General features: G+C 36.6%; 1 protein-coding gene across 1 annotated transcript; it reads right to left on the bottom strand.

The window, feature by feature from the left end:
• LOC128259358 (uncharacterized) lies at nt 1-27,701 on the bottom strand. Its single transcript, XM_052991676.1, has 4 exons — nt 27,411-27,701; nt 8,394-8,609; nt 2,747-3,861; nt 1-2,281 (listed from the first exon to the last, which is right to left on the bottom strand). The coding sequence occupies exons 2-4, from the start codon at nt 8,459-8,461 to the stop codon at nt 2,010-2,012; spliced, it is 1,455 nt and encodes a 484-aa protein (XP_052847636.1). The 5' UTR covers nt 8,462-8,609; nt 27,411-27,701; the 3' UTR covers nt 1-2,009.
• Between the last annotated feature and the right edge of the window lie 31 nt (nt 27,702-27,732).

Raw genomic sequence — 27,732 nt, 5'->3', positions numbered from 1 at the left:
TCTTTCGCCGAACTCCTTCTTCTACACAATTTTCCACGGCTCGTTTGGGCCATAAAGTTTTGTGGCCCATTTCTCATGCTTATTGTTTGGATTCCTTTCCTTATATAAATTTGAGCGAACTTTTCCCTGCGGTTTGCCATATTTTTTGGCTAATGCAAATTAAACTTTGCTAAAATATGTTTGAAAGGGATTTGTTTTTCTCCCAATTTTATTGGCCTAAATTAAAAATAATTGAAAAACTTACTTAAATTGTTTAAAAATTATGTTCCGCTTGTAATGAAACAACTTTACTGGATTAAATTTAATTTTATTATGTGTTTAGGTTTTGCTTAAATTTAAATACCAATCAGTGAGCTTGTCAATTCGATTTAAACCTTTTTTGAAGGTATAAAGAAAACTTTATTACGCTTTAATAAACCTTGTTCGTGACTCTCAATGTGTAAATTGAGTAGCTTAAATCACACTTATCCGTCAATTGAAATAGTTATAACAAACAACAATTAATCTATTATCTATGCCGACTTTCAGTTCGCAAAGTGGCAACTTTTCAATTTTATTAAATGTATAGGTTTTCAAGTAATTTAGTAGCTTATTTAAACGTTGTAAAAGCAACAAATAATTACATTTAGTTTTGTGTATTCACATGTACTTATTTATAAGTTTGTGTGCTTCATTTATATGTTCATTATTAACGAGATTGAAAATATTTGTCGGGGCTCAATTGCAAATACTTTAATCATCATAATTTATGCGTTCGCTGGCCATTTGTCAGTTGTCGAAGGTTTCAATTATTATTTTCCCAAGAGAGGAAAAAGTTCGCAATCATTTATGCATTGTTTCATTGGATTATTAGGTCAGCTGCAGTGGCTGCTTTTCAATTATTTTCGTTAAATTCAGTATTTAAACCAAATTATACATTCATTCACAGCCCAAAATCCGATTTTGTATCAAATAATTTTTTAAATATTTTTTCCACTGCAACTGCCATTTTGTTAGTCCAATGGTTGCATCGAAAACAACTTAACTAAGGCTATACAAATATTTCTAAGACATTATTTGCATACAATTAAATCTAAATCCCATTAATAAACATACGGACATCAATGTGTGTATATATATTATGTATGTACAACATCTTGCTAATATTCTGTCTAAGTCGTTGCCAAAAAATTCGTAGTTTTGAGTGAGCACGTGTATTGCATACTTTAAGCGGATGAAATCACCATGGAAAAGATGCATGATTTGATTTATGCGAAATAGATGTACAGCTGTAATCAAAATAAAAAAAAAGGAGTTGTGCTTACAGCTTAAATTTAATAAGCGTCAAAAGTAAATAGTATACTAATACTAAAATTTATGAATAGAAATAATAAAAGAGTATACGAAAAAGCCAATAGTATATAAAGTTGATTTAAAAAAAAAAATTTTAATTGTGTAATTTTTAGGAACATTTTTTGTTGCCCATAAATGTGAAACCAAGCCAATGTAACTATTATTTAGCTCACAGCTGTACATTATATGTGCGAATTCATTCACAGCATTTTTACAGCTTCCACTTGAATGTGAAGAGAGAATAGCGGAAAACGCAACGGTGCGTATGAGTAATGAGATAGCGCTTTATTATTATTACACTATTCGGGTTTTATGATTCTTCCCCAAAGTATGCAAGTAACTCGTGTTTAGTTGGGTTCTTACACGACTAGTTTACTTTTTACAAGAATACCTAAGCGTATATATAGTAAATATATCTATTATCGGGGTAACTACGTCACAATTCCAGCCTGTTCAGCGGTATATAGCTGATGATCCGTGGTCCCGCTCACTTTGTCCACGACCACAACAATGGCCTGGAATTGAAGGGCCAGGGGATCCGCTTCCGGTTCCACTGCCCCATTTCCAGTAACCCCTCCTCCTCCTCCTCCTCCTCCGGAGGACTCCCTTCGCTTCCGTTTAAGGACACCCAGCAGCCGGCTGAGCGGAGTACGACGACCACGACTTCGCCGCCTGTGCTACAGGTTCGTCACCTGTGTAACATTGGTCGTGGTGGTCGCCATCACCACCTGCGGCTGCTGTCGCTGATGTCCTTTTTCCAGGACAGGTGCCACCGCCGAACGCTCCGCCCGAGCGGCTGCCATCTCGTCCTGGGCCACCGGTAGCCATTTGTCCAGGAATTTGGGACGAAACAGCAGCGTGAATGTGGTGCGGAATTGTTTGCTCATCGAGCAGTACAGAATGAAGTTGATGCTCGAGTTGATCAGGGCCAAAATGTCCATGAGGTCACCTGGAAAAAGCAGCAGCAAGCAAGTATGGGTTTTAATTAGCATGATTAAAACTAGAAAAGCACACAAAAATGCATAGAAAAAATGAAAAATGTGTAGCTAGAAAGTATATGTTTTCATTTCTTATCTACTTGAAACTAAACATTTTTTTCGTTGCATATAACACTAAATGCATATTTTCAGGGTCACAAAAATTATTCAAGAAACTTCTGGTCTCGTAGAACCATAAAAGTTGCGGAAAGCGTTGTACGTTATTCGCTGTTGAGTTTATGTTAATTAAATAAAATACTTGTTGCTTTGTGGTTATTTGGAATTTTTGCTGAAAATGTTTTCAAGATAATTTGATAAGACAATAACATAAACTATTAAAATCACTCTGAAGAAGAGACAATCGAAATATAGTTTAATATGATTTTTTACTAGAATCAATATTTTTTTTATTTCGATTTACAAAACTCATTACTTACTCAGTCTCAGGTAGCACTGCAGATAGAAAACATCGCCGAGCAGGGCGTTCAGTAGGCCCAAAACTCCCTGCGGAAATTCGGTGATGAGGAAAAGCAGCAGCACGGCCAGCAACATGCGTGTAGTACGATCCGTCTGCTTTTCCTTCTCCAAAGTTTTACTATTTTTCCGTGGCCGATCGGCAGCTTTCCCATTGATCACCGATTTGGTTCCATTACTGGCAGCCGGTGCTATGGGTTTGCTGGTGAGTTTCTTCCTCCTCCTCTTGGCCTCCAATAAGGCCATGATCAATCGAACGGAGAGTATGGTTAATGCAATGCAGGGTATCAACTTTATCACCACACTGTATATAAGAAATGTGGCATTTTGCAGCGAGGCATTGTGCAAAGCCAAGTCACTGTGATACAACCGATAGACCGTGACATTTCGCACCACTGGCGATGGAGTGGGTGGTGCTGGTGGTGGTGCAACAGTGGTTGTCGACGTTATCAACGAACTCACATTCAACAACAACGTTTCGTTCGATGCTGGACCAGGGGGCGTGGCATTCAGTGCTGCCGCCCTGGCACTCAGTAACTCATTCCGATAATCAATTACATACTGGGTCATGGGTATTGAATTTATCACCTTGCCATTCACATCCAACTGATCCACATATTCCGTAATGGCTGTGATCAAATAAAGCGATGGGGATACCAACAGAACACACACCACATACGCAGTGGTTATCGTTATTATAGTGGTTCTCATTCCGCACCAAACGCGATTCTTCTGGGGATAACCCACCGCAATATATCGCCAAACAGCTAGAGTTACAGTCAGCCAAATGGAAATTGTGTGCAGAACTTGGGCAAAAATCGAGTGGAATTTTATGAAGCAGGCCCAACTATAGCTGAGTTTCTCCTCTCGAGGCAAACTATCCGTCAGGATATAGTCGTGTATGGTGTAGGGTATATATTCCAGCATAACTGCCAGATCGGCCACGGCCAACCCAGTCAAAATGGCATTTGTGGGCGAGCGCATCTCCCTGCGAGTCAGCACTATTATATTCAAGGTATTCGCAATGGTGCCAAGGATGCAAACTACCAGCGAAACATAGCCATGCATGTTCTTGTAGCTGAAAAAGTAAAGATAAAAATTGTAGATAAGATTTCAATTTATAAGTTTTACATTATGTATTTAAAGGACCAGTTCAGGAAGTAATCGTAAAAATAATTAATCAACCATTTTCATAGCTTATTTAAAAACTTGTGAAGGAATTTATACAATATATTTTATTTATTTATAATCCATTAGCAATGCTTATTAATAAATTTCTTTAAGATTAATTCTTTTAGATAAATTATTTATTTAATTATTTATTTAATACCCTGACATTAATTTAATATTTTTGTATCTGTATAATGAATTTGTAATGTTTAAGCAACCAATTTAATTTTAGGAATTTAGTCATTTTCGTTTTTAAACTTGCTAAAAATATATTAAATTTCAAAATATACATAAATTTCCCATATTTGCAAGTAAAATTACCTAAATTTGTTTTCAAAATTTAAGACAACGACTAGAAAATTGCTTTTATATTGTTCTGTGAAAACCAACTTTATTCTCAGCTGTAATAGAGACACAAATTGAAGTCGGTGAGTAAGTGGTAGGCATTTGCCAAAATTATGTTTTGGTTACTATGCCCTAGTTAGCCTTAACCAGTTTGTTACTACCATGCTTAGTCTTCCCTTTTTTTGTCTTGGCCAAAGCAGGCAATAAAACCATCCAAAAGCCATTTCCGTTGACTTGGCAAACAGAAGCATTTGCAGCAGTTGGGGCAATAAACTCACTGGAGCCTCAGGCTTTAGCCAGCCACGCCCACGCCGCCCCATTTGGGATAAACATTTTACCAGCTTTTGTTTAGTTTTCGTGGAGCGCTTTGAGGCCAACGTTGAGCCAAGGAAAAAAAAAGAGGTGGCAAAGGATTCAAATTTCTACTCAAAGTTTTAAGGAATTTGGAACAGGAAAACCGAAGGAGCTCTTAACGCTTTCGTTTGGTCTTTGTCCTCTGGCATTTTTACACTGCCTTTACTTTTCGTTTGCTTTTTATACAAGTTGCAGCCAACAAATTAGACTTAGCACATAGTTTTTATAGGGAGCTCCACAGAACAGGACACTTTAACGCCTGCCGGATGCAGTTCTGCGGCTGACGGTTGGCTGAAAAAAATGTTTAATAAACTAGGAGCTCTAAATGGAGTGACACGTGTGTCGTGCTGCTGCTGCTGTCGGTGTCAGGAGTTTAGTTAAATTGTTTATTGCTTTCGTGTGCGAAATTCCCCATTCACTCCAAAACAAAAGGTGCGGTGGGAATTGCCAACCGAATGACAGTTTTATTGAAGAATCAACGCCAAATTTGTGGGCAACCTTTTAGTCGTGTTTCCCCAAACTGCAGGTGGTCTTATGCAATCGTGCCCAGAATTTCCATTTCAATCTGCATGGCTGAGAGGCTTTTGCCGGACAATGCTTGGCCAGCTCGTATTAATTTGTTTGCAAGCAAGAGACCAACAGAAAAAACAACTTTTCATCGGCCATGCAATAAGCTGCAGGGGGCAAATGGAAAATGTCTCTATTATTTTGGGAACAAACAAAGAAAAACTATGCCCTACTTGGAATAAATGTGTCGATTCTGTTTCTACGCCCTTCGATTAAATAGCGTTCACAAGCTTATGCTTTTCTGGTTTACGGAGAAAGAGGATTGGGTTATTTCAGTTAATCCGATGACAATTGTTATTTTTAAATATTTTTTTTCAACTTAATCTAAAGATTAAAGATATAAATAATTATTATATCATTCACAAGATTTTGGTTTTCTAGCTTATAGATAAAGAAAATTGTGATATTTCAGTTAACTATCTTATTGATACTTTTTTTTGTGCTTTTTTTTTAGTATTATGATTTAAGTAGTAGTAACAGTTGGAATTCAATATTCAGATATTTATTTTTAGTATTCCATTTTTTTTATCAGTATACCTGTTCTGAATTTCTTGAGACTTTTTTTTCATATTTTTAGAATGGCTGAATACCCTTTGGAAACCATATGTTAAAATAAAATAAACCCAAACATGGGTTCCATAATGACATGCATTTTTCCGGTTTGGTTTTTTTTGGGGCTCATTTCGACAGCTGACTGTGCCTGATTTCTGGGCCAATAACTTTGAGCCAGTGCCCCCATAATGCCGCCGATGCTGTTCTAGGCCAAAACAATTTCAGGACTTCATTCATGTCGTCGACGTCGTTGCCGTTGCCGCCATTCATCAACATGGATTATCAAAGGCCATAAATTAGACTCAGCGACGAAGAAGGTTGGAAGCTGGGAGTCTGGATTTTGACCAAGGTAAACTGTTACCCAAGAATTTGTTGCAGTCAAAGTTTTTGTGAGTTTGATGAATGGAGTTAAAAATTCCCCAGGACTTCGCTTCGAGACGAGGGTTGTGTGTGTCTCTGGGTGAAAGTGAAAGTGTCGCCAGCATTCGGAAAGTGAATCCATTTCGCTGTTTTTCGGGGCACGTAGACACACCTCACTTCTGGGCTTTGTATTTTCGTTCATTCAGTATCCTGTCCATCAGCATGAGAAGCCTTTAACATGAAACGTCAGACGACGATGTGTGTGCTTATTTGTTTTATTTGTTTGGGGAATACACGGCCGCAAAAAGCGGCCGAAGCATTTGGAAAATTAAATATTTTCCAAAAGCAACTTTACACATTTTTTCTGGGTCTTCGGTTTTTATGGTTTGCTTGCCTTTGTGCGTTCTTTATTATTTATGTTAATTACTTGTTTTGTGCGTGTTTTGTTGCGGTTTTTTTTTTTTTCTTTTTTTTGGGCTCTTTTCGCTCTGTTCGCTTTTGCCATATATTGCGTAGACGTCACGTTGCCGCCAAGGGAAGGGTTGTTCGTTGTGACACATTGGCGTTTGAAATGTGTGTTTTTTTTTCGGGTGTTCTGGTGTTCTGGCGTCTGCCGTTTTGGTGTTCCTTTGCCGCTTGAGTGGCGCCTGGAGACGACTGAGTGGGTGGTGGTTTTTGGGGGCGGCTTCTGTCTGTCTGGGGCGTGACAGCGTCAAGTGTCGCCTTCGCCTTCGCCATCGCGTTTGCCGGCAATTTGGCACGTCTTTGACACAAAAGTAAATGGCCAAGTGTTTGGCTACACATCTAATTGCCATACAGTCATCTTTCAAACTCCAGCTTATGCTACCTTTAATTAAAGCGGGATTCTGGTGCTGTGGCCAGCCAACAACTTCGTGGCCATTAACACCGGCCAGACTGGCTCTAATTAAACCTAAAAGCCCTGGCCAACAGCGGCGATAAGTCGGTGTGGATGGCTTTACTAGTATGGCCACCCCTCAGGTTCTGTTTTGCAACCGTAGAATAAATAATTCGCAGTTCACACAGTGCGCAACTTAATCATGGCAAATAAATGAGCATCAATGATTTATGCTGCGATTGGTTTATGTTCTTATTTATCTATTATTAAAATGAGAGTAGAAAAACTGGCATAATAAACTAGAATATATTTTAATGACACATTCAGAGATATTGATTTAAAAAACCAAATTAATTATTTCAAAATGTATGGCCATTGAAAATGATGACAAAATCATTATTGTATTTTAGGTGCCATAATAAATTTGTATTGTGATCCAGTAAGAGAGTTGAAAATGCTCAAAACAATTGACCTATTTTTTTATTGGTAAGTTAATAAATTACAACATATTTAATGAGCTTTCAGTTGAATAGCTTTTAAACTGTTTTAACTGTTTATTAATTAATAGTTTTATTATTTCAATGAATTATTCTTTATAAATTAAATTAAGTGGTTAAATTAATTGTATTTTTCAATTAGTGATAAGCAATTTTTGAAATTTAAAGAGAAAACTATAAAAGCTCAAAAATTCATTGGTATCTTTTCGAAATAGGTAAATAATTTTTCCATGAAATGTAGACAAATTGGCTTAGTAATGCGTTTTATTACTTTCCAAACTTAATGAAAGACTAAAGCCTAGATTTCGCTTAGGTTTTCGTTTTACAAAATTCAGCAACGTCACCTTAATCGAAACCCAATCAAACAATATTGATAGATTTATTGGCCAATTGGCTTAACTATTTATTATCACTTGCATTTATGAAATTTCAACGATGGTGACTCGGCGTAAAGGACAAGAATTGAATTTCCTATGCCGCCATAACGTTTTAAGGGCCGCTTTTAATCATCGTCTTGGGGTTTTACGACCTTTTGGCATGCAAGGAATATAAATACTTGTAGTAGCCCCCGATTCTCCGTTTTTTTATGGGTGCAGCAGATGGGCCCTGTGGATGGCCTATAGGAAATGGTCAATTAAATTGATTTCAGCCATCAATTGTTGACCTTGGTGTTGACAAATCTGTTTTTATGTCTGCCTCTTCCTCATTTAATCGTCCGAGAAAATTGTATGGCAAATCAAAATTGAAGCTCTACCCCCGAAATGGGGGCGATAATCGATTTCTGAACGATTCTTTGGCTCCGGCTAAATGTTGTTGTTGTTTTTTCCCTTAATTTGAAATTGCTGGATGGGGTGTTGTGTAGTAATTTGCCCTCCGGCCTTGTCCGTGACATTGGGGAAAGTCGCTTACCTTGTGTGGAAATTATCCATGCCACTGCCGCAGTAGAGCGGCGCAGTTTCATTGTTGCCACCGGCCATTGTTGCTGCAAGTCCTTTGTGATTGCTGGCTGTCACTCACTGTTGCAACTGGCTTTGGCTTTGCTTTGGCCTCCTTTGCTGCCAAGGACAGCCGAGCAGAGTCCGCCCAGCAGATGCATCAATAATTAATTATCGGGGAGAAGCACTCCTACAAATAGAGAGATGGAGAAAGTTAAAGGCCATTGTTCAACTTGACGTATAATTAATGCAAGTTGTGAATTGTTGCGCACACGGCCCACGGTTGCCCCTTCAACTAATGTGAGTAAATACTGCATGTTGCACTGGCTGTTGCTGTGGTCGCTTAGTGGCTGCCCTAAGCCGATTACAGAGTAGCCGGCGAATTATATATATTATATATATTCACTCCGCATAGTCCGTAGTGTCGGCAATTCGTAGGATTTAACTTCTATCCACTTCGTGCAGCGCTTGCTGAAGCAGCTGCCTTGCAACTTAATTAGCAGCAGGAAAAATGCACTTGAGGATAAAGATGTTGAAACTGAGGCCATTTTTTTTTATCAGCAGAAGGTATTTATTTATTTATTTATGGGAAGACGGTTTTTACTAAAAAAGGTATTAAACAAAGTTAAGTCGAGCTCAGTTAATATATTTATTTTATGTAAGAATATTTTACTAGAAACAAATGATGGTTTTATTAGTAACATTAAAAATTATTGCACAAATTTTAGTAAATAAAATATTTTTTATAAATTTTTACAAAAATAGGTTAAGACTATCAAACCAAATCATCGCAAAACTTGTAGTAATTTATTTTGAAATATTTTACAATAAAAAAAAAGGTTTTAATTGTGAAACTTGTAGCATACCTAATTATTGCTTCACTTTTAATAAATGCTATTTATTTTGTATAAATAAAATGTAATATTTTTAATCTTAAGCTTTAGTGAAAACAATATTATATTTTTACAAAATAAACTAGACGTTAAGACATAAGTACATATTTTAATGCTCTTAATTTGTTTTTCAAATCATTTGAATTTTTCAGGAAAAAAATATAAGCTCAACTTTCACAAAAAAAAATTGCCCATTTAATTTTAGCCTATGGCAGCTCGACCAGATCAGAACATACCTCATCTGAGTGGGGAATATAAAATATCTGAAGCCATCGTGCGGTCTAAATTAGATTTGTATGGCTAGAGCGTGGTCTGAGATAAATGCCATTTATTCTTTTTGTTTTGAGGGAATCTTTTTTTTTCTTTGGTTTGCCTTGTCCAAAGCCATTTCTTTGGGACGTGGGCAATATGTTATCTGTCGCCCCGCCTTTGCCCCCAAATAATATACGTACTTCACCGTATCTCTGCGTGCCTGCTGCAACCATTTCTTTGCGCAAAGATTTTAATTGCGTTTGTTAGGCGGCTGCAGCTGGCAGCGGAAAAGCGTTGGGAAAACGCTGGAAAAGCGAGCGAGAGTTTAGGGAGGAAATGTGGCTGCAATTAACACGTTCCACGAGGCACACAGACCGCAAAGCCAGCACACTGCTTAAATATGCATAGATGCGAATGCACAGACAGTGGGAAAATTTACGTAGAACGAGCAGTTAATGTGTAGAAAGCTTACTAATTTGATTTGCAAATTGTCATTCACCCTTTATTTATTTATTTTTTTTTTTGTAAACAAGCCAAAGGTTACATTAGGTACTCAACTTGCCAAAAAATTAAATTAACACAACCGAATTTCTTGGAAAGGAAATTCTTTGGCCACATCAAATGGCGCTGAAATTAATTGATTGATGATTTCGACTGATTTGACTGATTTAATTGTTATTCCCATTATTATGACACAATACAAATGAATAAGATATATTAATTAAAATCGTGCCAGGCCATAATTCGATTACGTAAATTAATTGCCGGTTGATGAACGCCGTTGTGCAAGAAAAGTATGATACGCAATCCCCATTGTTAATTCGATACAAACTGCTGCCGCCCGGCGAAAATAATATTGTATTAATTGCGAATATATAGTGGATATATATGGCTGCTCTCATCATGCGTGTGTGCTGGTGTGTGCTGAATAGGTGACAAATGAAATGATTAATGAATGACAGCTGCCGGTTGCCCGCAGATGTATGCTATAATTTTTGCAAACAATAGCGAAGAATAATATGCCAATGCCATTTGCTGTTGCTACAGTCTCAGACTGACAGCTTAACAGATTACACGGCAAAAAAGAGGCAGGAGGTAAATGTAGTGGTAAGAGGACCCCAAGGACCTCTTCACCAGCAAAATAGCATGGCCCTTGGGTCCCCATAATATTTGAAAAAAAGATCCTTTCGTTTCTCTAATTATTGCGATTACATTTTTATTAAAAATCTATAAAATGTCTGTAGATCTAAAATTGTATCATTTTCGTATGTAAATAAAATTTGCAAATAAATCTGTAAGGATTTAATGGAAAACTTATTCTAATATATAAAAATATCTTACGGTTTTTTCCAGACCACATTTCTAAAACAATATCTGAAATAACTATATATATTATTTAAATTTCCTAAGATTAAAGTAAAGAGCCTCTAAAATAATTTTTTTCTAAATCAACAAAAACATTTTTCACAGAGCACATTTCTAAATCAATATTTGATTGAGTGCGCGAGCATAGTTTCAATCAGAACTTAATTATGGTCATGAAAAGCAATCTAATCTCAGGCCTGAATAACATTTTCGTTTTGGACACGGTCCACTGGGCAGGGCAACAACAAAGAGAGCGTAAATAAGGCCATCATGTGGGTAAAATGTGAAAGGTGAAAGAGCGTTCGAAATTGAAATCAAAACTGATTTCCGCATTGAAAAGAGGGTTGTTGGGATGTGGGGATGTGGGTATGGCTGTTGGACTCCCCAGTTGATAAGCCATTTATGTCACGGCCATATTGCAGAACTTCGTGCCTCGAAAGAAATCGAAATAGTTGAGCAGAAAACATGTACTTGATAAAAGTGGCAGGGGATCCGGAAAATAGCCAGCAATCGCAGTAAAATAAAATTAAAGTTGGGGGGAATCTTCAATTTGATTTGAGTCCAAAATAATATTTACTTCTTATTGATTATTGAGAGCTTGTTTTAGCTATCCTGTTTACTTTTCTTTTGCCTGCTGTTTGTTTAACGCTCTTTTATTTGCATTTTTCTTCTTCACGTAAGCAAACTTCTTATTCGCATCTTGTTTGTTTTGCTTCTCTGCAGTGGCAATATTTTAAATTGTTTTCTTAATGGTTGGCTACAAAAAAGAAGAGAAAACAGGAACTGAAAAATATAACCAGAAGTCAATTCCCTCTCCCTTCTTTTACCATGTGAAGATGGACAGCTGGAGTTTGACTTGATTTGATCAAATTTAAGATAAGTGCTTTAGCCAGCCAAGTGGAAGGAATGCCTACCCGCCAACAATTTGGCAAAGTAAACGTTAACCTTAAAGCTGCTGACCAGGAATTTAATGAGGGAACACTCTTGAGAAGTGCAAGAGGAAAACAAAAAGATTAGAATTATAGTATGCCATTAGTGCTCGCATCTGTGTTGCGTGTGTGCAGCCTGTGTGTCATCAACAGGATCTCAAGTGCGTCGGGCAAAGTGTATCACAATAGCCAAGGTCACACGGTGAAAAACTATGCAAATTCTTGACGATGATGCAGAGTGCAGCAATATAGTATGAGCACACAACTGAAATGATTTCTTAACATACAAAAAAGAATAACGAATAAACCTGTCATAAAGAACACGTTTTTTTTGTTTGAGAATTCTAATAAATTTTAAAAGCAGTCATAGAGATTCTTAGTATAAAGGTAGTTATATAGTCGCCCGATCATGTTTGCTCCGACTTTTATACTACCTGAAATAGAAATACACTGTGCTATAAGCTTTTAAGTGACATTATAGTACCCTCTGAAGAGTTAAAGAAGGTTATAATTTTGTGTATCGTTATCATGCCAAGTCTTAATTAATTTTAAATAACTTAATACCATATAAGTTGGGCAGAATCGAAATTAGTGCTATTTTTTGCACTGCATGCCAAAGTATTATGAGAGTTCTGCCCTCCCAGCTTGAGACTCTTTCAATTTGCACTTTTGCCGGATGTTTTGGGGGGGTGGAGGGGAGGGGAAAGGGGGTCTGGGCGGGGTATTCCCCGGCGAACTGTGTAAGCCATCCGCTGGAGGGCTTGCAGCCGTTTGTCACGACAATGACTTGACGATGGCGATGCCACTTGCCATCACATGGACACAAGTTGCCAGTAATGAAAGCCTGGAAAACTGGTTGTCTAGCCTAAAAAGCCCTCCTTTTTTTCTGTGGGCCGTGGCACAGCACACAATGCAAACATAAATACAGATACAATCGGTAAATATTTGTGTCAGGATGTCAGTCAGTCTGACTTCCCTACAAATATCCTGCCAAAGTTTTCTTTCGCTTTCGCTTTCGCTTATCCTTTTATTTTTCTTTTACCACTTGTTCTGGAGTAAGTTTTTGCTGTTTTCTGCCGATGTAATTAGACGACATGCGAATCTCCCGTTGCTATAATTTCGGCACGTAACTCATACGTACAGGTGTTCGCAAAACGCAGAAACCGCGACCTTGTAATACACACGCTGCGCGGGCATAATTCAAATGTCATCCAGTTGTCATTGTTCGTTTGGCAAACTGCTCGCCTCCGCAGAAAGTAAATTCCGTTCAGTTGGCACCCAAAAACGCGCTCTGTCGCCTGTTGACTTGAATTTGTGTATTGAGCATACGTCATGTAGTCATGTCTGAGTGAGTAATTCCCCAGAAACAAATAGGAGCTACTAAGGGAGTGAGTAAGCTTCGGGCTAATTTTAAGTACCAAAGAGTTTTAAGTATGCAAAGCACAAAAATTCGCAGACGAAATTGAATTCTGTCTGCGAAGAATCAATTGTCCTATGTTCAAATGAGACTTAAATTCGAGTGGGCAGATTATGCGGCTCTAGCTTATAAATAGACAGTAGTCGTCAAAGGCATATTAAATTTGATAAGCTGACTAAGCTGCTTACCTATGATTTTACCGAGTTTAGTTTTAGGCCAAACACATGTAATTAATTCCATTGTTTGGCAAACCATACCAACTAAACGCAAAACAAAAGTAAGCTTATCAATGCAATTACACATGAGTTCATATCAGACTGAGCCTCTAATGTTTCACAGAAATTCAGCTTGGCTTTCAGTCTGTTGGTCATATAAGCAGGCAGACTCTAGCAGAGATAAACACACCGAATGTGATACATATTTCGGGGGCCAAATTGAAACGTGTTGGCTGGCAGACCAGCAATTTGTTGCCAAAAACTTTTCGGCCATGTGCAAATAGTTTCGGGGTGCAGTGCATGTAGTTTCAGTTTGGCAACTTGAAACAATGCTCCCCTTAATTGAGTGGCAAAAAACCGAAACTGATGATGATGAATTTGGGGTAGGCGGTGGAGAGAATGGATGTTTGATTGTCGGCAATTAAGTCACTTATTGGGTTTGGTAATTGCCTATCTATTTCATCGTCCAGCCAGTCAAGTTATTAACAAAGTAAACACCCATTTCAATAAGCACACATCAAGCATGAACCACGTGTGCCGCGCAGTAAAAATTACCTGCTATGAACTTGGTTTATTTTCTCAGTTAATATGACAAACAGTTTTGGACACATTACTAGTCTTAAAAAACAATAGGGCTTCAATTAACTTATCTTGGCTAACAAGAATTTTGAAATCGTGTATTGAAGATACCAAAACATTTTATTGAAAAATAATTAGAAAAATATTATAATTAAATATTTAAAAAAATAGTGAATAATTATAGAATCGAAGTGTTAACAACACGAGCATTGCATAATTCCTCCAATTCACAATATCCATTTGTAATGTGCAAGTCCTCTTATTAACGAAGAAAATATTAAAGTTAAATTAGTAGTTTCATTCCAAAGTACTATTAATTTGACCTCCTCTGTACCATAATAAGCAGCTGTTGCCGGGACAATAACAATTGGCCAGCTTGTCAAGTGCATGGCTGGTTGGGCTTCGGCCGCGCCCCTTTCGGCCCGCCCGCTGTATTTGCTTAGCCATTTCGTTGAATGTTGAATGCCATTGCTTCGCCTGAAGAGCCCGAGTTCTGGAGAGGTCGTCGTCTATCATTAAAGCGAGGCATTGGGGTGCACTGGAACCTTGACAAGGTCGCCCTGTCAGTTACCCCAACCACCCACTCCACCCACAAGGTCAGGGCGAAGGTGCGAAGGCGAAATAAAATTATGTAAATAGCGAACGGCAAAGAGTAATTAAAAATTTGATCTCGAAAAGGGTAAATTTGTTCAGGCAAAATGGCAGAATAATTGAAAAAAATCCTAGCTTCTGTTCGCCTTTGTCTACTTGATATTTGGTTATGGAGAATATCACTTAGCCACATTTTAAGCCAACGTCTTGCACTTCCGCTGCCAGAAAATGTTTGCGTTTTGCCACAAAGCTTTAGGAGAACAGGAAATGCGTTTTCGCTGCAAATTGTAAAACAAAAACGGTTTGCCTGGTCGCAAAGTGCAGATAATGGCAACGGGAAATGTCATAAAACCGGAACGGAAATGACACTTTACACACTGCTGCTGAAGGGATTTTTCCAAGCAATTTCAGGCGAACACGCAGGGCATTTAAAAACCACTTTAAGAATGGCCCAACCCAGCAGAAATCACCGCCAGCAGCAGCCATTGATACCGGGATATTAACTCAAATGAATTGCTTTTCGAGAGCCTTGGGGCCCTGGACGGGTCCTTTGAGACTCTTTCATCGGGCTCAATAAAAATGCCTGGCAGGACATTGTGTTGTGATTTGCCACAATAACTGGGTAACTGGGTAAAAGCTACAGCAAAAGGAAACAGAGACATCAAATGAGACATTCCAAGGAGCAAACTGCAAAACAGATGATTCCGACATTATCATTCCAGCTCAGCTGCGGTTCTGTTGCTCTGCGTTAAAGTAAACGACATTAATGGAAACATCAAAGTAATTTGATTGCATTTTCTTCCCCACAATGGATATGAATGAGCATCGCGAAGCACTGACAACCCAGCGAATGTAGGAATCCCCATATATATGGCATATATATGTAAATAGTTGCACCAGGAGAAAGATTTTCAAAGTCCCTTGTGACCTTATGTACAATTAAGCACATTCTTGTAGTCAAAATTTAAGTGGCATTCTATGAATATAAAAAATGTAAAGACTACAATTTTCTTAAGTATAAGATGACAGACAACTAATCACCCAATTTGAGATTTTTAAGTGTAGGTACATGGTGTTACTGTTCACAGTTAAAAAAGTGTAGGCATCATTAGATATTGTATTTGTGATTACATTAAGTATACAGTAAAAGTCCTTCCTTGTTATTTTCAAAATTATAATGTTATATGTAATTTCTGATTTAAAGTTTTTAAAATCAAAATAAAACTAATAAAAAATATATATAAAATTCAATTTTTATAGCTCGTAAACTTATTGCTTCGTGTATATACCTATTTTTTCTAGTTTTGACCATAATAAAATATTTAAAGAAATTTACTAGAATTTTAACACATTATTAAAGATTCTTTTTTTTTTAAGGGCTTACATATTTTGCAGTGTTTTCGTTTGTGTGTAGCCCGGGGCTTTTGTGTGCGTGTGGGCTACACGCATAAGTAGCAGGCATGGAAAACGGGCTTCTACCAGCATGTCCCGCTGTTCTGCCATTGATATTTCACCGCCTGCTGTGCCGTTGCCCCTCCCACTCTCCCCGCCTCCTTAATGGCATCTCATTTTCATGTATGTTTTCCCCGACTAGCACGCTTTGTCCCTCTATATTTTCTCGGTCTCAGTTGATGCTGTGTTAATTTCATTTGGCCCGCACACAAAAATAGACAACACGAAATGTGGAATATGTCCAGCAATGTAATTGGCATGACCAAAGCAAATAAAATTAGAGCCAAGTCCGAGGACGATACAAGTTGAAGGCCACACTTAAAGTGGCATTAGTGGGCGGACTTGGGCTATCTATAATCATCACTCAAAGGTAGATCTGGGCACATTTAGAGTGGGCCCTCAACAAATGGTTACAAATCATGCCTCAAGGCAATAAAACAGGTGCATATTTCAATTTGGGACCCAACTTATAATAGAATTAATTGGTGTACTATGCCCACCTATGTTCATTACCCCAAAAAAGATATGGCCACACTTAAAGTGACATTATAGCTCATAAAAGGTTTTGGACACTTTAAGAGTGGGTTTTTAAAAAAATGAAAAAAATAGAGAAGCACAATTTGATTTGGAGGCCAAACTTAAAATATAGTAAGCCGACGGACTAAGCCCATCATTACTCAAAAGTAGCTCTGGCCACACTTAAAATTGCATTTAAACTTATAAGCAGATCTGGGCACATTTAAAGTGGGTTCTCACTAAATGGTTACAAATGCTTCATTCCAAAAGGCAATAAAGAAGGTAGACAATTCAATTTGTAGGTCAAACCTTAAATAATACTAATCGGGGAACTAAGCCCATCTGTATTCATTATTCAAGAGAAGCCTTGGCCACACCGGATATGAACATTGGAATGGGTTATCAGTGAATGGTTAAATAAAAAGGTAACCTGTAACCCAAAATCCTTATTTATGTCCCCCATTTTTGAACGTATTCGCACATAAATTATGCTAAATTAACCTTAAACGACTCATTTAATAAACATTTTGGCCTACAAATGCAATTCCACTGACTTACACACACACCTGAGTCTTCCGAGGTGTTTTGTCATATTTATTTATGGCGCCCGACACCATTTTATTTATTTATATTCAAATTTATGACAGCCTTGCCTAAATCAATGTTAGTTGAGTTTGCTCCATTGTTCCTGCTGATGATGGCACCCTAAATTATGCACCGGAAAGTCCTTTGGCAAGACGACAAAAGTTGTGTATGTCTCTTGCCGCAGGCCTTATCAATTCCAGGCACAAACACATGTCCTCATTTTCGGTATGCAAATGTTTCCACCCACGCAGATGTTTGCGGTTGTTTGTCTCAACTACAGTTTTTTGGTTCGGTTAAACTTTAAGATTGAACCGCTTTTTTTGGGGCAACTCTTGTGTCAGCTGCCTGAAGGCTTGCTTGACATTTGAGTGGTTGCGAGTACAGACAGTGAGTTCAGGCCCAGGGTCAACATAAGAAAAATCTAAATAAGAATTTGTTTTCTATGAGTTTTCTACCTTTCAATTTGAATCACTCAAGGTTTTCATGGCTGGCGATATGACGCTTGAGAAGGTAGGCCAGGAAAGTTGAGAATGAAATAAAAAGTTTAAGAGCCGTGTCAAGATTTAAATTTACCTTATCTGGAAGTTGAAATATTGGTGGAACATAAAAAGAAGTTTCAACTTTTTGATGAATTTAGCAAAGCACTTACACTTTAAACCCTGACTTTAAGTTTTTTGGGGTCATGCTTAAAAGTATTTTACCACACGTTTGGGTTTTGATTAAACTTTTCTTTTTTTTCATACTTTAGATTAAACTTAACGGATTTTGTTGAAATAAAACAAACATTGCAAATCAAAAGAATTTTATTAAGTTAATAAAGAGGTTTTTCTTTTAAAAAACGTGATTTTCCTTGGAACGCAATACTCAAAAAAAAAGGTTTATCAAATAGCTCATTTTATCCGGGAAATTATGGGGTGTCAATATTGGGGAATGCGCCCTTAACCCGTCTCATGCTTTCTAGCCTATCCGTAACCCATGAAATATGACTGAATCGGCGAGTCCCCAACTTGTATTATTTGCGTTTCCCTTCTGGCCTGAATAAACAAGCCCGCAATCCACGCTTTACTCTTTACACCAAACAAAAAGATCAAGCTAACAATTCGGAGACCGGCTGCCAAGTATTTTCACGCGCATTAGCTGCTCGATTTCGGAGGCCCTTTTGCGCAGCAAAAAAAGGGGGCGAATGAAAGTAGTCTTTGGGAAAATATTTGGCCTACGTAAAATATGCAGAAAGTTCATCATGAAAGCAAATAAAACGCATACGCCGCGTGGGCCCCTGTCAAAATATGAATAATGGCACAGCCAGCGCCAGACGAGGACTTTGGATTGGTTGCCCTTTTTTTCGGCTTATATTTCCCTCCTTGCTTGTGTTGTTTTTATTTTTTAAATAGCAGCTGTAAAAAATTAAAAGCCTGCAGCTGCCTGCGGCTGCACAGGAATAAAAAGAAAATACTGCCAAGTCAGCTGTAAATAGCTGAGCCCACCGCTCCTGCTCCTGCACATGCTCCTGCGTCTTGGTCCTCGTCATTCGCTGAGTGAATGCCTGCAAGGTCAAGTGTGTGAGTGTGCGCCCACTTTTTTTCGGATACAGATAAAAATATTTCAACAAAAGAAATTCTTCACTTCAGAATTTTTGTGTGTTTGTGTAAAAATATTGATTTAAACTAAGAAATCCAGCACACATTTTCTTCGGATAAAGATAAAAGTTTTTAAACAAAAGAAATTCTTCACTTAAGAATTTTTCCGTGCTTGTGTACTAAAATTGACTCAAACTAAAAAATCCAACAGAAATGTTTATAAAACGATCTTGAGGAATTTACGCAATACTTTTAAAAAAGTATAAAATACCTACTTTTTAAAAAAAAAAGATTAACAAAAAGAAGTACACGATTATAATATTATTTTATTTAAATTTCTTAATTTACCTACTAAACCAAACACCTTTCCAATACATTTAATAAATTGCTTTTTATCTAAAAAAATATGCTTAAAAATAAAGTTGTACAATTAAGTATACAATATAATTGTAAATCTTAAGATAAGCTAATAAATTTCAATATTAAAAATGTTTAAAATTATTTGATTGCCAACTTTGTTACTTAAGGAATTAGATTTTTAGCGACCTGTATATTAATACTTTAATCCAAGTTTTGACCCGAACTCTTAAATTTGATGATTTTATTTTGAGTTTAAAAAACCGTATACTAAACGCGGGTTTTCCTCAATTTAAATAGTCGAAGTGGACAACATTTTTCACATGAAACTTGGAGGCACATTTAAATATTTGTTTACCTCAGTGTAGCAAGTATCAAGTGGTAGGTTTTAGAATGTTAATTTTGCATGAGCCCATGGAGGGTTTGGGTGTTTTCTGCTGACCACTTGACAAAATTTTGGGGCCCCCCAGGGGCAGGGTGGCGCGGAAAACTGAAAAGCAGTTCGAACTTTATGTGCCTACGTGTCGGCCATAGTTAATTTATTATCCATAGCGGGGACCTTTATTTATCCGCCCGCTTTAAAACATTACCGCTGTCTTCTTTGGCGGCTTTAATCAATTGCTGAGGAAAGCTTTTTATCTGTGCTGTCAGGCAAGAAAGCAAATTATGACAAAATGTATCCATAACACGGGCAGGAAAGTCAGCGAGAGTGAGAGTGAGGACTAGAGAATATAACTGAGGCCCAAAAATAAAAGAGATTTGTCTTACAAATGCTGTTTTATTAAGCCTTGGCCATGGCTACATGGTACATAAATACCCGCCATGATGACACTGTCAGTGGCAGAATCCTGTGTCATTAATCCCCCGATCCCGTCCCACGTGAAAATTGGCCCCATCTCAGCACATCTTATGACACCTACTACTAAGTCCTTATTTTTCGAGATTGATGGCTATCCATTTGCAGAGCTGTTTTCGTTTGGCATTATATAGACGCATAAATCACATAGTCTGGTGCGTTCGTGCATGCAATTTGCATTTAATTTTTAGTTGAACCCTCGATGAAATCTAGTTTCGGGCGATTATTTGTGTGACTCAGCTGGAAATCGGATCGAATGTCGTCACCACCGGCTGATAAAGTGGTGACAAATTGAATGATATTTCCCGGGAATTCAAGCAAGGGAGGAATTTTGCCTGTGCGGACTTTTGCTTAATTAAGTTGCCCATCTAATTCCGCCAGACAGACGGACCAAGGCATTAGCACTTCTCCTCACATATCATCATCAGCAGGACTCGCAGGACTCGCAGGAGCCGCAGGACTGGCAGGACTTGCGCCAAATGTCATCAACACTAATGGAATAATTTCAAATCTACTTAGCTCGCTGGCAAGGACAATGGGTGGTCGAATTTTCCTCTCTTTCCGCCACTTTTCCACCCATCCATCTTACTGCGTTTGTTGATAATAACATTATTTATGTTGTTTTAATTATTTTACGCATTTTACCACACAAAATTACAATGAAGTCGGAGTGGGCGTACCGGTGGCTACACGCTGGCCAGGATTCCTTGCCCTTCTTGTGGCTGTAGTAATTAAAGACGAAGAGGGCTAATTGAATTATATGAGCGATGTGATGTGAGTGGTACGGGGTGTCCATTAACTTGTACAAATTGCCAGGGATTGCAAGTTCGAAAGGCTTAAAGACAAACATGTTTTCGCACTTAGCAAATTTGTTGAGAGAGACGACCAAATTTACTTGTACTTCTAAGTTTCAATGTTGTAAGACAAAATTTGTCCAAGGAAATGTCACTCTACTGGGGGCCTTAAATTGTGTACTTTACTCAGGTGTCGTACTACTTTATACCCAATATATATAGTATAGATATCTGCCCACAAACATCATTCAATCTATTGAGTAAAAATGGCATTACTCTGTATTAATAGTAATCTCAATTTTACTACTGCCGATAAACGTGACATAATTCCATAATTCTTGGAAAAACAAAAACAAGTAAATATTTACCGAGCCCAAATTGTAGCCACATAAAAGTGAAAGAAGCTCGCATAAATTGATTCATTTCGTTTGCTAATTATAGCGAACGATAGGCCATTAAAACGCTTATCGTCAAGGCAAAATAATTCGAAGGAGTGGTGAAGCCAATTGACTTTGAGCCAAGTCCAAACTTTGTTTGTAGAAATGGTGAAACAATCATTAAAGCAGATTATTGTAATTGAGAAAGTGTAATGAAGACCAGGTCAAAACGATTCTTGATTAAAAGAAAGTGAAAGCTTTAATGTATCAAATACTTAAAGGAATTTTATAAGTATCAAGGAAAATTAAAAAATATAATTCAAGTTGATTTTTATTAAGTAAAGAAATTGTTTGTCTTAAAAATCTATAAAATTTTGATGAGTTAGAAGTTTGAACCTGAGTTGATTTTTCTTTAGTAAAGATTGATTTGATTAAGCAGTCTTGACTTTTTATTTAATTTAAATATTTCTTTCAAATACCTATAGAATTTAGATATTAAAACTTTATTTAAATACATTCAATGAGTTAACTTTATGTAAGTGGGAAATTTATTGACTTAAATTATATTTATTATAATCAAGTAATAATAGGTTGAAACCCACAGTATTAAAACCAATTCTCATTCACATTTTTATAATCTGATTTTTATAAGATTTAAAAATTTTAATCAACGATATCTTTAATACTTTATTTACGATTATAGCACTTAAGCTTAACCCATATTCAATTGCCTATTTAGCAAATTTTCTCTACTACGATAAGCGCGCTTGAGAATACTTTGACATGCGAATATCGAGTACATTTTTTTTAATTATGCTCCGGCAAGCGATTGCGTTTTATCGGAATGAAGCACGCACTCGAAAAGGTCATCAGCCGTCATCGATGGATCCATATATCCATGGATTCGAATCCTTGTACTACTTTATGACCCAATTATGCCAAAGTGTCTGGCAGTTGGCGATGCGTTTTCGCGCTATTGAGAGACCGCCGCCGCCACTTCAAAACCTCCAGATATCGGGGCTGTAACCATGATTTGTTTGCTTGACTTGGCTGACACGAAGCCAAATGGCACACGCACACAGGCGAAAGAAGCCAGCGAAACCAGCGAAGCCAGCCCTTTGGTCGGAAAACTTTGCCCCTCTTATACTGCAAAAAGCACTACACAATTACCGGAATTTAAGAGATTTAAGTTAAAGCGATGTTCTAAATAATTAATTGGGTCATTATAGCTAGGTCATAAAATCATTGATGATTAGACAACTGCAAATGATTATAATTATATCTAAGCTAAAGTTCTTGAAACTTCAATGAGTTCTTCATATTGATTTATATTGATAGCTTTAAATAAATCCAAAAATATCAAATTTTGTATTATTATTTTTCCGAACTATCGCTAGCAAATACTTTATTACTTTTTATGTATATAAATCCAAAAAAATCAGCATATGGTTTTCAATCTTTGAATGACTACACAAATTTTTAAAAACATAATTGAGTAAAGTTGTTAATATTATTTACAGACATATAACAACATTCCCAAAAGCTAGAACTTGTGATCCTGACTTTTTATGATTTGCATAGCAATTTCTTGTTCCTTTCGATTTGATTACTGCAGTTAACACTTTAAATCAAATTAAATTTTATTTAAACTAAGAATTTGTGTTGCAATGTATAGTTTAGTTTCTTTCGATTTGATTGGTTAAATCACTCTTCTATAATATTATTCCTTTATATTATCTCAGAATTTGTGTTCCAGACTTTTCTTGCTCTGCATAGCATAGTATTATGCCTTTCAATTTGATTGGTGCAATTGCTTGGCAATAAATAAATGAGGGAGGCGTTTGCTGTTTCACAATGCTGTCTATTACGTGCCTGGCAATAAAGTATAGTAGTTAGAAGGCGGCGGAATGTGCCTACATTGAAATGCAATTTAAATGGATTCCGCAGGCCCAAGTCTACGGGTCAATGCGGCAAAGATGGCGACATTTATGCTATATCCACTATATCCCCTATATACACCCATCCAGCTGTGGATTCGTGGAAGTTTGAGGAGAGGAAACCCTTTTGGAGTTGGCCGACTGCCAGGCAGCGATTTATTCTGTCATAAAGGCAACTATTACGGCGACACTTGACGTCTTTTCTGCAGGTCGTCCGGGGATATCCTATAATCAGCGGCAACAGCAGAGGCAGCTAATGGCAGCACTTAGAGCCAGGACCTTCTGGCCGGACTCTCATGAAACTGTGATGAGACGAAGTCGAAATGATTTCGGCATACTGTTAAATTCATTGGACACATTCCCCCACCCTTAATGGTCAGTTGCTGTTGCCAAATGTTGCGAATCCTCGGGACGCAGCTTCATTAAGGTGTCCTTTCTTTTCGGTTTCTCTTTTGACCATTGCTGTCCGGAATTCTTAAAGGCCTAGCTGGTATATATTCAATAAATATGTTCGATTAAATAACCAAGATAAAAGAAAATGGGAAAAAAACTGTCTGGCAATGCTTAAATCGATTCTTAAAGAGTTATTTTGTTTTAATTTTAAAGAAACTGGTTTAAACTATTTAAAGGGGCTGCAAAATTTAATATTGTTAAGGTAATATGTTATTTGTAACCTTTTTTTATATTGTAGAAAAATATTAACGCTTATTTTTTTCAAATTTAAACTGTCGAAAAATGTTTGTAAACTTAATTTAAAAATATTTCAGTGGAAAGAGTTTGAATTAGTATTTATAACCTATCAAAAAATTTTATTTTTTATATTTTTATTGGACAGGGAGATATTACGGCTAAATTTCTTAAGTTCAATTACTTTTAAGCTTTTCAAAAAATGTTTTTTAAAGAAATTTAAAATTATTTCAATTTAAGATGTTTGACTTAGTATCTAAAACCTATTAAAATATGTAATGCAAAATTAATGTGTTTAAATAATGAAATATTAACGCTAATTTGCTTAGAATCAAATACTTTTAAACTGGGTTAAACACGTTTGTATAATAAATTTGATATGTTTTCTATAATAAAAGTAATCGATTTAAATAGACGAAATTGTTTATTGTGTATGTAGGAATTCAACACACTTTAAGATTTTAATACTTTTAAAGAAAGCCAAACTAACACCACTGATTTGAAATTGTCACGTCGCAGACATTTTGACGCAGCTTTTGCAACATTTAACAATTAGAGACAGCTTAGGGCGTCGAAGGGCGGAGTTTTGGCGAAATGTTGCAAATCATAATCACAGTTTTCTCATCTTTTTAGGCAGTTTTTACATTTTTTGGCACGAATTTGTTTGCATTTTGCCTTGCTTTTCTGCAGCTTCACTCCACTTGGGCGCTCATAAATTATGCAAGAGTCGTCCCTTGGTTATTTTTTGTTAGCTTTTTTCTGAATTTATGATGCCAACTTATATCGCGAATATTTCGCTTTCTGTTTGTGTTCAGACGAGTTGCTGATGCTGTAAAGCGCCTCAAGTGTTCGCCACCATCATTTTTGTCACAATTTTTTTTTGTCTGTGGGAAAAACTTTCTACTCTTTTTGGGTGTTGCTATTAAATTCCTGCTGGTTAAGCAGTCCGAAACAGGAGTCAACTTTTCTATGACTGACTTTTTTGGATATATATATATATATATGATATTTTTAAATTATTTAAAAATATTTAAAAAGCCAAAATCATATATTTCTAGGGAAATTCATGAACATATTCCTCTTTCTATCCAAAATGTAATATGAGCATGCACCGAATTTAATGTTTCAATTGCTTTTGGCCGCCTTAAACGCTTTCGCCCATTGGCAAGGCTGCAAGTAATTTTAATGTAATTGGCATTACGTGCGGGGGATTTGTTTTGGTATTTTTGGCATATCATTTTCATACAAATCTGATGCCAGGCACAACCCATAGACCCCTGTTAATAGGAATACCACCGCTACAATCTCGGCGAACGAGCATAAAAAATAAGCGTTGCCTACAACTAGGCGCCCACGAACACACACAACGATGTCAAGGCAGGTCAACCCCAGAAAAAAAACCAAAATAAGAGGAATGAGAAAAACAATCGAAATCAGCAGCCTCCTTATCACAAATCAACTCAAATTACGAACTCAAACACGCAAAAAAAAAAAGAAAACAAAAAAAAAAGGAAAGCCGAAAAGGAAATATTTGTGCGTGCATAAAACAAAGGCGAAAACAACAGCACCTACACACACGAATATATAAATGAAATTCAATAGGAAAAGTCGAGGAAAATCTCTACAAAATTTGACTGCGCAAATAAAGTAATATGGAGTCAATAAGGCAAATCGTCAGACTTGATTTGGATCATTATTACGCATACGCCGCGTTATGCAAATCAGACAATTTTTTCTCTTGTTGTTGGGTGAAAAACAGTGCTGGTGAACTGGATATAATTTATAATTTATAGGGGAAATTACGGGCATAAAAGAAGCAAAGTGTCTTAACAAGTTTGACTTGGCAGTTTCCACTGAGTTGGTTCCACCAAAGTTGTAACTGATTTTTGATTAAAACCTTGTCCCATTACGTCGGCAGGAAGTAAAAGTTAACCGAAACTGAAACTCAAACTTTGATAATTTTGTGCTCTCTTGTCAAAGTCATCCTCAAAGTCTAACCATATTGAGCGTCATGGCGAATCTTTAATTAAATTTTATTTATTTGTTGTTTCAGCAAATTGACAGATGACTTTGTTTTTCGCTTTTCGTTTTTGATTAGTTTTTGATCGGCAGTGAAAATCTCTGTGCTCTCAATAAACAACATGTACACCTTGCAAACAGTTTTGGCAACGCAAATCTGTTCTAGGAAATTTGTATGTGGTTTACTTTGCAGAAAAGCTGGGTTTTTTTTGGCAGAAAAAAATGTTCACAGATTCACAGAAATCAATAAAGTTGTAGTGCAAAGCTTAATTTTTAAGGAAAATCATTGTAAAACGTAAACTTGTTGAATGAATTACGGGATTATTTTTTTCTGATCTAGTGACAAAATTCTACCCTGAACAACGCCATTAATAATTTAATGTTTTGTTTTTATATTGTGTACTCACTGATTTGTGAATTTGTTATCTAAGACATATATTATAAAAATATTTTAGACTTAACGAAAACATATTAGTTAGGAAAATGCAATTTAAGTCCTCTAAAAATCGCTACCCCTAACAAAACAATTTGCAATTGAAAATATGATAAACATTTTATATATATTATATATATTTTTTTGATCACGGCAATATTTAACCCTTAATAGCATAAATTATTAAAATTTGTTTTATATTTTGTAGTCATTGATTTAAACGCTTAAAAGTGTGGGGATTACATTTAGACATAAACTACACAAATACGAAAACATTTTAGTTAAGCAAACGCAATTTAATTCCTTTAAATAAACGCTACCCTTAACAAAACAGTTTTCAATTAAAAATAGGATAAAATCTTTTTTTGCCTATTGAAGTTTGTTTGCCCAGTGATTTGTTTTCCTATTTCTGCCACTTTTCCATTTTCAAATTTTCTTTTATGTTTTCGGATGTCACGTGCAAGCGGTCAGCTCTTGTATTTGCCTAGTGCCATTTTTTGATTGTTTACATTGTTTCAGGACCAGGACTACGACCACGACAAAGTCACTTTTTGTACGGCTGTCAGCTGGCTTTCTTTGTCTTTCGGTGATAGAAAACTCAATGGACAATAAACTGGCAAAGGGATGGCCAAAGGAAATCATTGAAGGGTTCACATAAGTGCTGATGTGTAGGAGCCAAAGGACTCGACCTTCCTTTGTCAAAATCTGTACTTCCACTTGGAGAGCAAGTGTTAAGCGGAGAAACACTTCAACACTCCATTAATTTTTCCACCTAAACAAATCGAAAAAAAAGAAGGAAGCAATCTCGTTGCCCAATTGACTAGACTGGCATTAAGCCGTAGATAAATTTCTTGAAAATCTACACAAAATGCGCCTCAACTACACTGCAATTGTATGATAGGCGTTCAATAATTCTCATTTCGAAAGGAGCTTATGAGTCGTCATAAATCGTCTTTGAGTGGCTTTAAATTTATCAAAAACCGTATGGCAGACACTTAATCGGGCTTTATTTCTGGGAACAAGCAATTCCAATTTCGCATTTAATTATTTACAAATAGAAAGCACTCCAAAGTTGCCAGTAGACAGCGATATTTATAGGACTGCGCACATAGGTTGGATAATTTATTGTCATACAAATAATTCAACGGGTTGACACTTACTGCAAAACAAGAGCCCAAAGAGGTGTTCCAGTGTTGATTTATGCAAATTATTCAACAGATGTTCCGCAAATATTTGCGTATACTTAATGCATTATTATGGCTTAAATTTGTTCTGAGCTGGCGTACACACATTTGGTTTCAATAACATTTTGATTTAATTTATTGAAGTTTTTTGCTGTAATTGTCTTGTTTATTTGAAAATATTTCACTAATAAATGTTTGCTATTTTTAAATTAACTTGATTTGATTACGGAAAGTTAAAAAAATAATGAACAAAGTGTTTTCAGTCAACTGTCGTTTAAGAAATTGATTAAAATTATGC

The sequence above is a fragment of the Drosophila gunungcola genome, assembly GCF_025200985.1.
Source record: "Drosophila gunungcola strain Sukarami chromosome 3L unlocalized genomic scaffold, Dgunungcola_SK_2 000005F, whole genome shotgun sequence".
Taxonomy (NCBI): Eukaryota; Metazoa; Arthropoda; class Insecta; order Diptera; family Drosophilidae; genus Drosophila; species Drosophila gunungcola.
This window is presented reverse-complemented; position numbering and strand designations above follow the sequence as displayed.

What these genes read in the sequence shown, in the direction of transcription:
- LOC128259358 (XM_052991676.1), bottom strand. Translation starts at nt 8,461, where the DNA reads ATGGCCGGTGGCAACAATGAAACTGCGCCGCTCTACTGCGGCAGTGGC. An exon ending in ATGGATAATTTCCACACAAG is followed by an intron (nt 3,862 to 8,393) that starts GTAAGCGACTTT and finishes TTACTTTTTCAG; the next exon opens with CTACAAGAACATGCATGGCT. An exon ending in GCAGTGCTACCTGAGACTGA is followed by an intron (nt 2,282 to 2,746) that starts GTAAGTAATGAG and finishes TGCTTTTTCCAG; the next exon opens with GTGACCTCATGGACATTTTG.